The sequence below is a fragment of the Macrotis lagotis genome, chromosome 2, assembly GCF_037893015.1.
Source record: "Macrotis lagotis isolate mMagLag1 chromosome 2, bilby.v1.9.chrom.fasta, whole genome shotgun sequence".
In the NCBI taxonomy this organism is placed as follows: Eukaryota; Metazoa; Chordata; class Mammalia; order Peramelemorphia; family Peramelidae; genus Macrotis; species Macrotis lagotis.
In genome coordinates this window covers 278,219,115-278,231,933 of record NC_133659.1, presented here as the reverse complement: position 1 = coordinate 278,231,933, position 12,819 = coordinate 278,219,115, and the positions used below count along the sequence as shown (strand labels likewise).

The 12,819-nt window shown below is 34.8% G+C and overlaps 1 protein-coding gene and 1 long non-coding RNA gene across 2 annotated transcripts in view; one reads left to right on the top strand and one right to left on the bottom strand.

Moving 5' to 3' along the window:
* LEMD3 (LEM domain containing 3) overlaps positions 1-12,819 on the top strand; it is a 286,239-nt gene that overhangs the window by 46,357 nt on the left and 227,063 nt on the right. Inside the window, 1 exon segment of the mRNA XM_074226213.1 lies at positions 1,369-1,436. Within this exon segment, the coding sequence (XP_074082314.1) occupies positions 1,369-1,436 (68 nt within the window).
* The window catches only part of LOC141514995 (uncharacterized), an 80,583-nt gene that overhangs the window by 56,757 nt on the left and 11,007 nt on the right, over positions 1-12,819 (bottom strand). The window lies entirely within an intron of this gene.

Below are 12,819 nucleotides of genomic sequence, written 5' to 3'. Positions count from 1 at the left end.
GGCAGATTTATTTTTAATGCAAGTTATATTTATAAGATAATCGTGGTTTGATATTCTAGAAACATGCTCATTTTTGATTTTGTCAAATACAGAATACCAAAAAAATTTTTTAATTGTTTATTTTTTTAAGGGAAAAGGATTATTAGTAACTGTCATCAGCAATGTTTTAAAAAAGCTTCAGTAAAATTAAAATTAAAAATAGTTAGATTTTTGTGACTGGGTGATTATTGGAAAGCACTTCTCAGTTTTCAGTTATTTAGACCATACTGATTATGGATCTTAGATATTTTCTATGTGTGGTGTCTGGAATACTAGTTGATCATCAACCTCTTCAATTATCTGAATATTTTATATGAGGATTGCTTAAAATCTTGATTAATTGATATCATTTGACTCCTCAGGTCTCACAGAGTAGATTCTGAAGAATTCCTAATGCATTTGGTAATGCTCACAAATGAAAGTCAGGAAAACTCAATGTGTTTAGGAATGTCTTTTTCAGATACTGCAAGGGCCTCTTCAACCACATTTTCTCTTTTGGTTAATACTACTGCTATTGAAAGGGCTATCAAAAACTATTTTTCTCCATGGTTGCATTTATCATATTGTCTTGTATGATTTGAACAAAAATGGAAGTTGCTTGGGTGAAAGAATTTTTAAGGCTACATTTTATTATGGTTGAAGTTAAATGCTTTTGGGAGATAATTGACATAGTATGTTCTCTGTACCTCTTTCATTGTTGTGCCTGAAGATGTGGTTTTCAGTAGAAAAGCTTACCTTTGACTTCATGTTTTCTTCAAGGATGCTTTTGATATGTTCACAGACTAGTTGCTTAGAGATTTTAATTCCTTAGTATTATCACCCATGCTCTTCTTCTCTGTCAGAGGTAGGCATGGAGATATGGGAGCAGGGGGATCTTTTGCTCTTTGATTTCTAAATACCATTTATTGATTCATTGACTTAAACTACTATATGCCTACTATGTTTTATTTTCACCTCTAATAAAATATATTGTTGCATGATGAAGTTGTTAGAAGAGCATTTAAGAATTTCATAGATGAACCATTATTATAAAGTGTGCATTGGGTTTTAATATTTATCTTATAAGCATATAAAGTGATTGTTTATTAAATGAAAGACATGTAATATCTGATTGACTTTGGAACATATTTCCATGGAAAATCGCAGTTTCAAGTGTTTTTAAGCTTTTAAGTATTTTTCATAAAAAGTATAAAGAATTTTTTGGTCTTTCATATTATTGATGTTTTAAAAGATTAAAACACGTATCTAGATTTTGTATGTAAATGCTTTTTTGAATTATCTGATTTTTTTAATGAAATAATGATTCAGATTAAATATTAATGTTTCCAGGAGATCATGAATGTGGCAGTTCTATCCAGAGGAAGCTTTCTGTCCAAGAGGCAGCTGCATATTTAAAAGTAAGTAGTAAAATTTTACAATTAAATAGTCATGTTGTTTATGTCTAAATTGTTGTGAACTGGATTACTCTGTTGCTGAAAATTTAAATGATATATAATGATATATGCTCACATTCAGGCAATGGTGTGAATAGTTTAGGAACTGCCTGTTCAGAGGAGATGCTGATAAATTTAAGCAGTGATAATTAAAGCAGAATGAAGAATATGGAGGAACCTGCCATCTGAAGCCTTTCAAAGTCATAAAATCTTAATAGGGGTTGAAGATTAGGTTATCTAACACTGATGCCTAAATACCTCCCCCCTCCCAATTTCTTTTTACCGGTGGAGTTTTTGAATGATGCTAACAGAAAATGTTTCTACTATAACTTATAGTTTGATTATAAGAGAGCATGAACTTTAACATAAAAAAACTTTATACAGACATGTTGGTTCATTATTTTTCACTGTTGGCTTCTGAATATGTTTAATTAAAACCACAATTAAAAAAATTTTCCTCTTAAACTTAGAAAACTGTGATTTCTATTTTTAGGAAAATTCAGATTTTCTCCCTCACTCCTTCCCCCCCTTTTAATTTATTCTGCTTAGCTAAAATATTACATAACAACTGTATTTTTTAAATCTTCATAATTTTTAATTATCAACATTGGGAATTTGATTAATTTGGTCACTAGAATCAAGACTCTGCATACTAAAAAGTTATTTTTAAAAATACATGTATGACTGGAGAATCAGCAAATGTAATCTATATGCATGTACCTGAAAGAGAATATGAGACTTCTGTTCTTTCTCCCGGTGATTTTCTTTATAAAGAAGCTTTTTCGTATCTACTGATTAACTGAGGCATTACTATAAACTAATCATAATATTGATTGTATTATTAATTTACCCTTTTTAGGAACCTATTTCTTTGGAAAAAGAAATCAGAACTTTGATTTTGATTTTTTAATGGCAGAAGTTAGAATAAGAGTAGGTAGCATATGACATTGATCAAACCTGAAGTCACTTTGGTTTCACTTGCTCCATTCCAAATGTACTTTTTATTCATTCTTTTCCTTTTTCATTCCACCTGCTTTTCTTCTAGTTTCTCTCCCTTTCCCCTCTTCCCTTTATGTAGCAAGAACCAGGTTGGCAAAGTTAATAGAGAACTAGCCTCAGAACCAGGAAGATCAGGGTTCAAGTATACTACTTGTGGGCCCTGGGTAATTGACTATCTTTGAAGACTCTTGGCTACCATAAGATTATAAATTGTCCAGATACAGATCTGTAATGGTAGAGGGAGTTTCCTTCCCAGGGAGCTCTCTATTGACAGTGAAATCATAAGATTAATTTCTATTCCAACCCTCTATATAGATAAGGCCTCTCAGTCACTACTGCTCAAAATACTAGGGACTCCTAAGTACCAACCCTGAAACCAGTTTTGTAAAATGAAGTGATCTCTAGCTCTTCCAACTCAAGTCTTTGATTTCATGTTTTTGTGTATTGTGATATATACTGAAGATAAGCAGATGAATCCTGTTACTTCTTAAGAAATTGCTTCCATTATTGACCTTAGATTCACTTTAATTGCAGATTTTAATTTGATTCTATAGAAGCAAGGTGTTTTGGGCATTTTTTGGGGGGGGGGAAGTTTGAATCTTCACTGACAATCTGATTTTTGCATTTCAGACATTTGGTTTGACATTACAATAGGCATTCATGACATAATGTGAGATGGTTTGAACCTAATTCTTTCTATTAAACCATGATATCAGAATTGTCAGATTTCTCCCTTTTTAATATTTTACTCTTGTAGGAATTTCTAGCATTACATTCTGACTACCTTCAATGTTGGTACTTTTAAAAGACTTTTGAACTGAATGGAAGCATAATGAATCAATAAAGCCTCTTATTTACAGATAGTTTGAAAATAGAATTAACCTCCATTTTCAAATTATTTTCATGGCTTTCATTCTTTAATTCAGCTAAACCTATGTGTTAGGTACTATGTAGCTGTGGAGAAAATAAAAACACAAATGTTCCTGCTATCATAGACTATATATGCAAAAATACAAATATTCACTTGTATTTTGAAAAATTTATTTTAGCTCATAGTCTTGATATATATAATTTTTATAAAAGGTGGACATGCCGGAGTCATTGAATAAAATGCATTCAGGGACAGCTAGGAGGCACAGTGGATAGAGCACCAGTCTGGGAGTAAGGAAAACCTGAGTTCAAATGCGCCCTCAGACACTTTTGATAATTGCCTAGCTGTGTGACCTTGGGCAAGTCACTCTTAACCCCATTACCTTAAATAAATAAAACAAATTTTTCTTAGGTTTTTCCAAGGCAATTAATAATTGCCTAGCTGTGTGACCTTGGGCAAGTCATTTAGTCCCATTGCCTTAAATAAAATAAAAAAAAAAGAATAAATACATTCAAGTGTTCATATTATCCCAACTTATTCATGAATTTTTTGTCTGGATTTGAAGACCTAAATTCAAGTCCCAGCTCTACTCTTTACTGCTCACATTTACTTTGAGAAAGTCATTGAATGTTGTAATCCCTTAATTTCTTCAACTATGAAAATAAGGACTTGAAAGCTTAAAAAATTTTCCCATCTTACAGTAATATAAAATATTAAATGTTTTTTGAAACTTGTTGTAAGTAGTTGAAATAGTAGTTACCATCATATTTAAAATCCTATTAGAGCATATTTAAACCTTTTAAGTTTGGAACATCTTAAGTTCTCTGAGCCCTGGTAGGCTGCTTTTATATTCACTGGAAGAACTGCCTTTCCACAAACACAGAAGAGGTTAGACCTTAAGAAAAGAATAAGTTGAGAATCTTTGCATGTACAAAATTTCAAACTTTCCTCACCATATTAGAATTTTTAATACAAGTGCAATAAAGCCTTAATATAGTTAGCTTAAGTTGGGAAATAAAACCAAATCAGCACTAGGGCTAGAAGAAATTTTAAGAGATCTTCCACACTAGCCCCCCCAAATTACAGGTGAGGAAACTGAGGTTCCGAGTGGCAATGGGCTTGTCTAAGGTTTGCACAGGCAGTAAGTAGCAGAGGTGGGAGCGTGACCCTGAATCCTGTGATTCCAAGTCTCAATTTCCACAATAGACACAGTGCTAGTGCTGTCTATGAGAGAAGCTGTTTTGTAATAGTTGCATTGCATGTATTGTGTAGACTGGTGATGTGCTCTTAGTTTTAGCCTAATCCTACCCATGAAATGAGTCATTTGTTTCCTGGGGTGTTGGGATGGGGTGGGGGAGGTTGTATATGTGTGTGTGTGCGCGTACACAGGTGTGTGCAGACACACACGAGTGCATTGTGTGCTCTTCATTTTTATTCTTCTCCCTATATCTTTCTCACTACTTTAGAAGGCATTCACATTTTTTCAGGATCTTTATACTATACTTTCTTATAAAATATTGTTACTTAGTTTTTCTATATTCCCCCAAACAGAAAGTAAATTCATTTTTGTGTGTGGAGTTGCGGTCCCTCTAGTGGACCATTTTAGTGTTACATATTATTTTTTTTGAAATATAGACATCTCTAACATAAAAACAAATGTTCCAAACATTGATTTTACAATTTAATCAGGCTGAAATATTCATTTTTCCATAGCAAATGATTTGTGGTTAAGGACACAGGCAGGCCTTCAGTTGTTTTTATCCCCATAGCATAAATTCAATATATTACATTTGTCATGAAAAATAGTAGACAATGGCATATGTGCTTTATTAGCTGAATAGAGTAAATAGACTTTGTTTAGCCTGGAAATGTTATCATCCTTATAAAATGTTTTTTTAATGGGAGAGTGTATTCTGTAGTGAGGAGGAAAGGGAAGTGGTAAAATTGTATTCCCCTGTCACAGCTGCTGCTGGAGAAAGACTGAGGATAATTCTTGGTAAGTGGTATAGCTGAGGAAACCTTGGGAAAGTGGGAGAGCAAGTACTTAGACTCTGGTATCTCTATCTCATACACAGACAGATGGGTGTGTGCAAATACACTTACGCCCCCCTCCCCCACTACACACCCTCAGATGATTTACCATCCTTAACCATCTTCTTCAATAGTTGTAGTGACAAGGAAATATAATGACATTGGAAATATACCCTTTAAAATTAAGCATGAGACAAATGGAACATGAATTTATTAATCTTTGAAAATTGCCTCCAACAAAGAACTAAATATGTCAGGTGGGGGAGGGGGCTTTATCTTTGACTCTTCAGGGTCTCCTGTATAACCTGGGTCCTGTGTTTCTGGAAATACTCGCAATTCAAGAAGACAGGTTAAGTTGGCTTCAGGGTAGCACTAGTTAGGTGACTTTGAGAAAGTCACTTAACTCTGTTTACCTCAGTTCCTTGGATCTGTAAAATGAGTTGGAAAAGGAAATGGTAAATCTCTTCAGTATCTCTGCCAAGAAAACCCCAAGAGTCAGACATGACTGAAAGAACTGAACAACCACAAATTTAATTTTATTTCAAGTCTTTGAAAATTAGTATTTTTTATGTATTATGTATTTTATGCAAAGGCAGAGCTAGGGGATTGAGTGAAGTTTGTGAGAAGGAAAAAACAAAACTATTTCACTAGATTATTGAAAGTGGGACAGGGAGAAATGTCTAATAAGGCCAGAAAGTTTGGGGACAGGTTGTAAAGGACTTTAAGGCTAAATAAAGGAAGTCATTAATGTAATATGGTCAGATATGCATATGTGAAAATCATCTCGGTATCAGTGTGGAGGCTGGACAAAATTGCGAGGATTTGAGACTGGGAAACCAATTAAGAAGTTGTTTTAGTAATCTAGGTAAGAAAGAGCCTGAACTAAGGTGGTAGCTCTGTGATAAGGGAGATTGTATTGGATGCCAAAGATATAGAAGTAAAAGCAGCAAGATTTAGCAATTTAATGAATATGTGGGTTGAGAGAGAGTAGAAAAGTCTGGGATAATGCTTAGGTTATTCTTTTATTCATTCATTCATTTATTTTCATTCACTTGCACATGTATATTTTTAAGTTAGAAAATTTCCTTCCTCCCTCCTTTCCTACACCCTCCCCTCCCCTCAGTGGTGAACAGTCAGATTAGCATTGTATATACATATTTTTGATGAACATATTTACAGATTAATCATTTTCAGTATGAGGAATTGGGATTAAGGGAAGGAGATATATAAGAGATAATTTTTATGTAAAGTGTTCATCAGATTTTGAAGGGTTTTTTGTTTTTGTTTGTTTTTCTTCCCTTGGATGGGGATAAAACATTGTCTGTAGCCGGTCTTATATGGTTGTCCTGACTGAGGAATGCTGAGATGAGCTACTTTCATCAAGGTTGATCATCTCACGATGTTGTTAATGGGTACATTGTTCTCTTGGTTCTGCTCCTTTCGTTCAGCATCAGATCCCGTAACTTATTCCAAGCTTCTCTAGAGTAGGACCATTTATGGTTTCTTATAGAACAATAATATTCTTCTTTTTTTTTTTTTTTTTTGCAAGGCAATGGGGTTAAGTGGCTTGCCCAAGGTCACACAGCTAGGTAATTATTAAGTGTCTGAGACCGGATTTGAACCCAGGTACTCCTGACTCCAGAGCCGGTACTTTATCCACTGCGCCACCTAGCCGCCCAAACAATAATATTGTATAGAATTCTTGTACTATAATTTGTTTAGCCATTTCCCAATTGATGGGCATCCCTTCAATTTCCAATTCTTTGCAATTACAAAAAGAGCTGCTATGAATATTTTGGAACATGTGGAACTTTTCCTATTTTTTATGATTTCTTCTGAATATAGATCTAGAATTGGAATTGCTGGATCAAAGGGAATGAACAGTTTTAGTGCTCTTTGGGCATAGTTCCATATTGATTGCTCTCCAGAAAGGTTGGATCTATCCACAACTCCACAATCCTCCCACAAGCTCTCTGACACTGATCATTTTCCTTTTTTCTCATTTTCTCAATCTGATAGGTGTGAGGTGATACCTCTTGGTTGTTTTAATTTGCATTTCTCTAATCAATAGTGATTTGGAGCATTTTTTCATATGATACTATATAGCTTTAATTTCTTTATTTGCAAACTATTCATATCCTTTGACCATTTATCAATTGGGAAATGACTTGTAGCCCTATAAATATGATGCAATTCTCTATATATTTTATATAGACCTTTATCAGAACTCCTAGTTGTGAAGATTGTTTCCCAGTTTTCTGTTTTCCTTCTAATTTTGGCAGTATTGATCTTATTAGTGCAAAATCTTTTTAATTTAAAGTAATCAACATCATTCATTAATGCATTAAAATGCACTCTAATTATTGTTTAGTCATAAATGTGTCCCCTTTCCATAGATCTGATAGGTAATTTCTGGGTCTATTAATTTATCTGTTATCTCCCTTTATGACTAAATCCTTTACCCATATCTCCCTTTATGACTAAATCCTTTACCCATTTTGACCTTATTTTGATATAAGTTGTGAAATATATGGGTCTTTGCCTGGTTTTTGCCATACCATTTTCCAGTTTTCTCAACAATTTTCGTCAAGTAGTGAGTTCTTATCCCAGAGGCTGATGTCTGGGTTTGTCAAACAGTAGATTGCTGAAGGCATTTACTGTGGGTTTCTTTTGAACCTATCCTAATCCATTTATCCATTACTCCATTTCCTAACCATTTATCCATTACTCCATTTCCTAACCAGTGATGACTGCCCCTTTATAGCATAGCTTTAGATCTGGTAGAGCTAAGCACCTTCTTTTACATTTTTTTTTATCAGTTCCTTCTTATTTTGTTGCTCCAGATAAATTTTGTTAATATTTTTTCTAGCTTGGTAAAATAGTTATTTGATAGTTTGATTGGTATGGCACTAAATAGTTTAGTTTGGGTAGAATTGTCATTGTTATTATGTTAGCTTGTCCTAACCATGAGGAACTGACATTTTTCCAATTATTTAGATCTGACTTTATTTGGGTGAGAAGTGCTTTATAATTATGTTCATACAGTTTCTGGGTTTATCTTGGGTTTATCCAAGCATTTAATGTTGTCAGTAGTTACTTTAAATGTAATTTCTCTTTCTATCACTTGCTCTTGGACTTTGTTGTTCATATATAGAAATGCTGATGATTTATGCGGATTTATTTTACATCCTATTCCTTTGCTGAATTTGTTGTTTCAAGGAGTTTTTTTCAGATGATTTTCTTGGGTTCTCTAAGTATACCATAATATCGTTTGCAGAGAGTGAAAGCTTTGGGGTGGCTAGGTGGCGCAGTGGATAGAGCACCGGCCCTGGAGTCAGGAGCACCTGGGTTCAAATCCGGTCTCAGACACTTAATAATTACCTAGCTGTGTGGCCTTGGGCAAGCCACTTAACCCCATTTGCCTTGCAAAAAAAAAAACCTAAAGAAAAGAGTGAAAGCTTTGCTTCCTCATTGCCAATTCTGATTCCTTCAATTTCTCTTTTTTTCTCTCATTGCTATAGCTAGCATTTGTAGTAGTAGTAGTAGTAGTAGTAGTAGTAGTAGTAGTAGTAGTAGTAGTAGTAATAATAATAATAATAATAATGGTGATAATGGGCATCCTTGCTTCACCCCTGATTTTAATACTTAGGTTACATTCTTGGGAAACTGAAAGGAAGACCATGTCTGTAAAAGAAATAGGGAATTTTGGAAGGAAGGGTTTTGAGGAAGGATTGTGAATTGTTTGGGATATGTTACGTTTCACATCTTTTGTGGACATAATGGACTGAAGCTCAGTAGCAATTGGGGCAAGACATATAGATCAGTGAAGTCATCCAAATAGGGTTGCTAATTAAAGCCCCTGAGAGAGGGCCTAAGTTAGAATCTTGGTAGCCTAGAGTTCTTGGTACACACATGTCCAGGGCATGAACATGAACCAGTTAAGAAGAGGGAAGATGAGTGGTCAAAGATGGACAATGAGAATGAGTAGAGAGTGTTTTAATGGGGATAGTGCTGGAGTAGGTTAGCTCAAGGACAAGGATTGAGAAAAGACTCTCAGATATGAAGATTAAGAGCTTCTTGATTTCTTTGAAGAAAACCATTTCAGTTTAGTGATGAGATCAGAAGCCAGGCTACAAAGGGCTGAGGATGAAGAGAGGAAGAGAATGAGGCAACCATTGTGAAATAAAATACTTATTGTGTTTATTGAGCTTTTGTAAAATACCAAGCCATTAGCAGTTCATGGATTAGCCACTCTGTGAAATGCAATAATAGGTTCCTCTCTTTCTTCTCCTCACCCTTCATTTGTCTTTGAACCTTTTTCTTTTCTCATAAGACACTTTTTTTTTTTTAGGTTTTTGCAAGGCAAATGGGGTTAAGTGGCTTGCTAAAGGCCACACAGCTAGGTCATGGAGTGTCTGAGGTCAAATTTGAACTCAGGTACTCCTGACTCCAGGGCCAGTGCTCTATCCACTGCGCCACCTAGCTGCCCCAAAATAAGACTCTCTTTTTTTTTTTTTGGTCCAAATAAGACAGTGGAGTTGCTTCTACCTAATCAAAGCAAAGTTTATGAAATAGATATGGGACTATGAAATCAAAATTTGAGTTTATAATAAAATCTCCTAATTCAGTTTTTCCTAACATCCTAAAAATAGAATTCATTTATTTTGCCAATCCATTTTGTTTTTACATTAACTCCTTTCACCTGCCCAGTGAGCCATTCCTTGTAACAGTGAAAAAAAGAAGAAAAAAGTTAAACAAAACCAAAAACACATTAATCCTATCCATGGTATATATAGTATTTTGTACCTAGAGGGACTGCGTGTGTGTCATCCCTCTAGAAGAGAGGAAACTTCCATTTTCTTAAATTTGCTCTGGAGTTAAATTTGATCATTGTAGTTATAAATAAAAAGTATTCAAAGAATATTTTTTTAAATTGTGTGTAGTTTTTGTTACTCTAATAAGTTTCTCTGCTTGTATCACCCATCCTTGGCTTTTTGTCCTTTGTAAAGAGTTTATCCAAACACACTGGATACCTAACTCTGAACACTTTGGTATTTCAGGAACACCAGATATAACAGTGTGCCCATTTGTTAGCCTTAGATTCAGTCGGCATACTGTATATACCTATTTCCTGGAGTCAGAAAGCCAGTAAGAAAGCATGTTATTTACTTTGCAGGCCAGGACTCTACATCCTATTTTACTTGTTCTTATTCCTCACAAGGGGAGGGTGACCCTCTGTGATAGTAACAGAACAACAGATATAGCAATGATGTGCATTTCTTTAAAGGTTAAAAATCAATGCAAGCCTTTATTCTTACCAATTCTTGCCTTTTAATCCTGCACCCTGCTGCTATAGTGGTTTTCCTTGTGTACAAATAACGATGATAATAATGATAGCTTGCAATTATGTAGTGGTTTAATGTCTGCTTTAAAGCCTCACAAGAACTCTGGAAAATATGTGCTATTATTGTCCTTGTTTTACAGAAAAGGAAATTGAGGCAGCCAGGTTAAAGGGCTTGTCCAGAATTCAAATCTTCATTAATTTCAGACCTGGAACTTTATCTTCTGTGCCATAGAGCAGCCTCTGACTGACCCTATCATTCACTTTCTCAAATGCTAATAGTTTTCTGTTTATTACCTCTAGGATAAAATGCAATCTCTGTATAAACTTTAAAAACCCTATACCAGCTCATCTTTTCCAACTTGTTGGACATCCCTTCTGCTTGCATACTCTGTGATCTAGCCAAACTGACCTCTGCTTCTTCCATACTCTACTTCATTTCCTATCTGTACCTTGCTCTCACCTTCCCTCATGACTGGCAGTCATTCCTTCTTAAACTTTGACTCCTGGTGGCTTCCTTGCTTTAGGGCACAATTTAAGTAGAGGAAGCCTTTCCTGATCCCTGAAAACTGCTTAGTGGCCTGTCTCTATCAATGAAGTGAAAATACTGAGGTTCTACAGTACTTCTGAAAATGAGTAAACAGCAGCAGATGTTGATAGAGGAAGTAGAAAATGAGAAAATTATTTTCCTTTCTCCCTAATTATTTCTTCCTTTTACTGCTTTACAGCCACATAGTTTTCCCTCTTTTCTTTGATTTTCATATCATGAAACTGATCACCTCTACATAATATATCATTTAGATAATTTAAAAAACAAAATTTAAGGTTAATATTAAATCTCTTCATTTGATTAATTACATTATTATACATTATTTCTTGTAAAAAGTAAATTCAGTATACAAAATTTCAAATTTGCGGAAGAGTCTATAATTAAGTGATCAAATGTCTTCAAAGTTTATTTATCTTCATGTAAAAGATGAAATGATGGTTCATTTGAAATTTACCTTGAATGTATAGTTTATTATGTGAGGTTTGCAAAAAGAAAAATAAATTTTAATGCAAATTTAGATTATAAGCCTATTATTTTGGGGGAAAGTGTTCATCTTAACATTTAATAGCAAAGTTATTATATTTTTGTGACTAGTCCCTACTAATCTGTTCTGTTGATCTGATTTCAGAAAATGGCAAAAACAAAACTTCTTGTACTTGTTCCTATGCTTGTATTCTAAGAAGAAAGCCATTATACTATTTGCTCTCCTCCTCTCCCCCCCCCCCCCCCCCCCCCCAAAGCCTTTATTGTGGGTAAGGAACATTCTCTTTCAGTATTGAAATGCAAATACCCACAAAGAATTTCAAGCAGCAGGAGAAGCTGTTGAGTGACACTAAGTAGATCATGTCTGTATTTCTGTCTGTCAGAAGATGTTTAGTAAGTGCCAGGAAATACAAATACAAACAGACAAACAAACAAAAGGATGGTGTCTTCCTTCTTGGAACTTATAATGGGAAAGGAAGCTGAAAAGGGTGTAGAGATTCCAAAGGAACACAACCTGAAGGGTGAGGGGCAGATATAATGACCTCCTTCAGGGCAGGGTCTGTGAGGGATCCTCCCCTTTCTCATCTGAGGGAGGGGCCCAGGAAACTTCCAAGGTTTTGAGTTTCAGGGTTAAAGTAATCTTTAGGGAATAAAGAGGAGTGTGATGGCCAAGTCTAGATTTCTGTCACAGAACTAAATCTGTGCTTCAAGGATAGGCTGATGCATCTCTTTCCTGGAAGAAATGGTGAAAGGAATTCAACTCTCCACACTCTAGATTACAAAGGAGAATGAAAACAGAAGAGGGACCTTGAGAAAGGAGGATCTTAAGTAGAAAAGTGGACACATAACCGTTCTTAGGTGGAGAATGAAATGTGTGTAACAACAGGAGAAAGGGAAGGAAAAGGTCACCTGTACAATTAGTTTAAAAACAAATTTAAGAGTCTTCCTGAAGAGAATAATGCTAGATGCTTTCAGGAAGAAGTTACTCATCTGTCAAAAAATGAGATAGCAGAGCTAGAAAAACTATCAGGTAGTAGATCATCCAGGAAGGGTCAGAGGAAGAAGAAAAGAA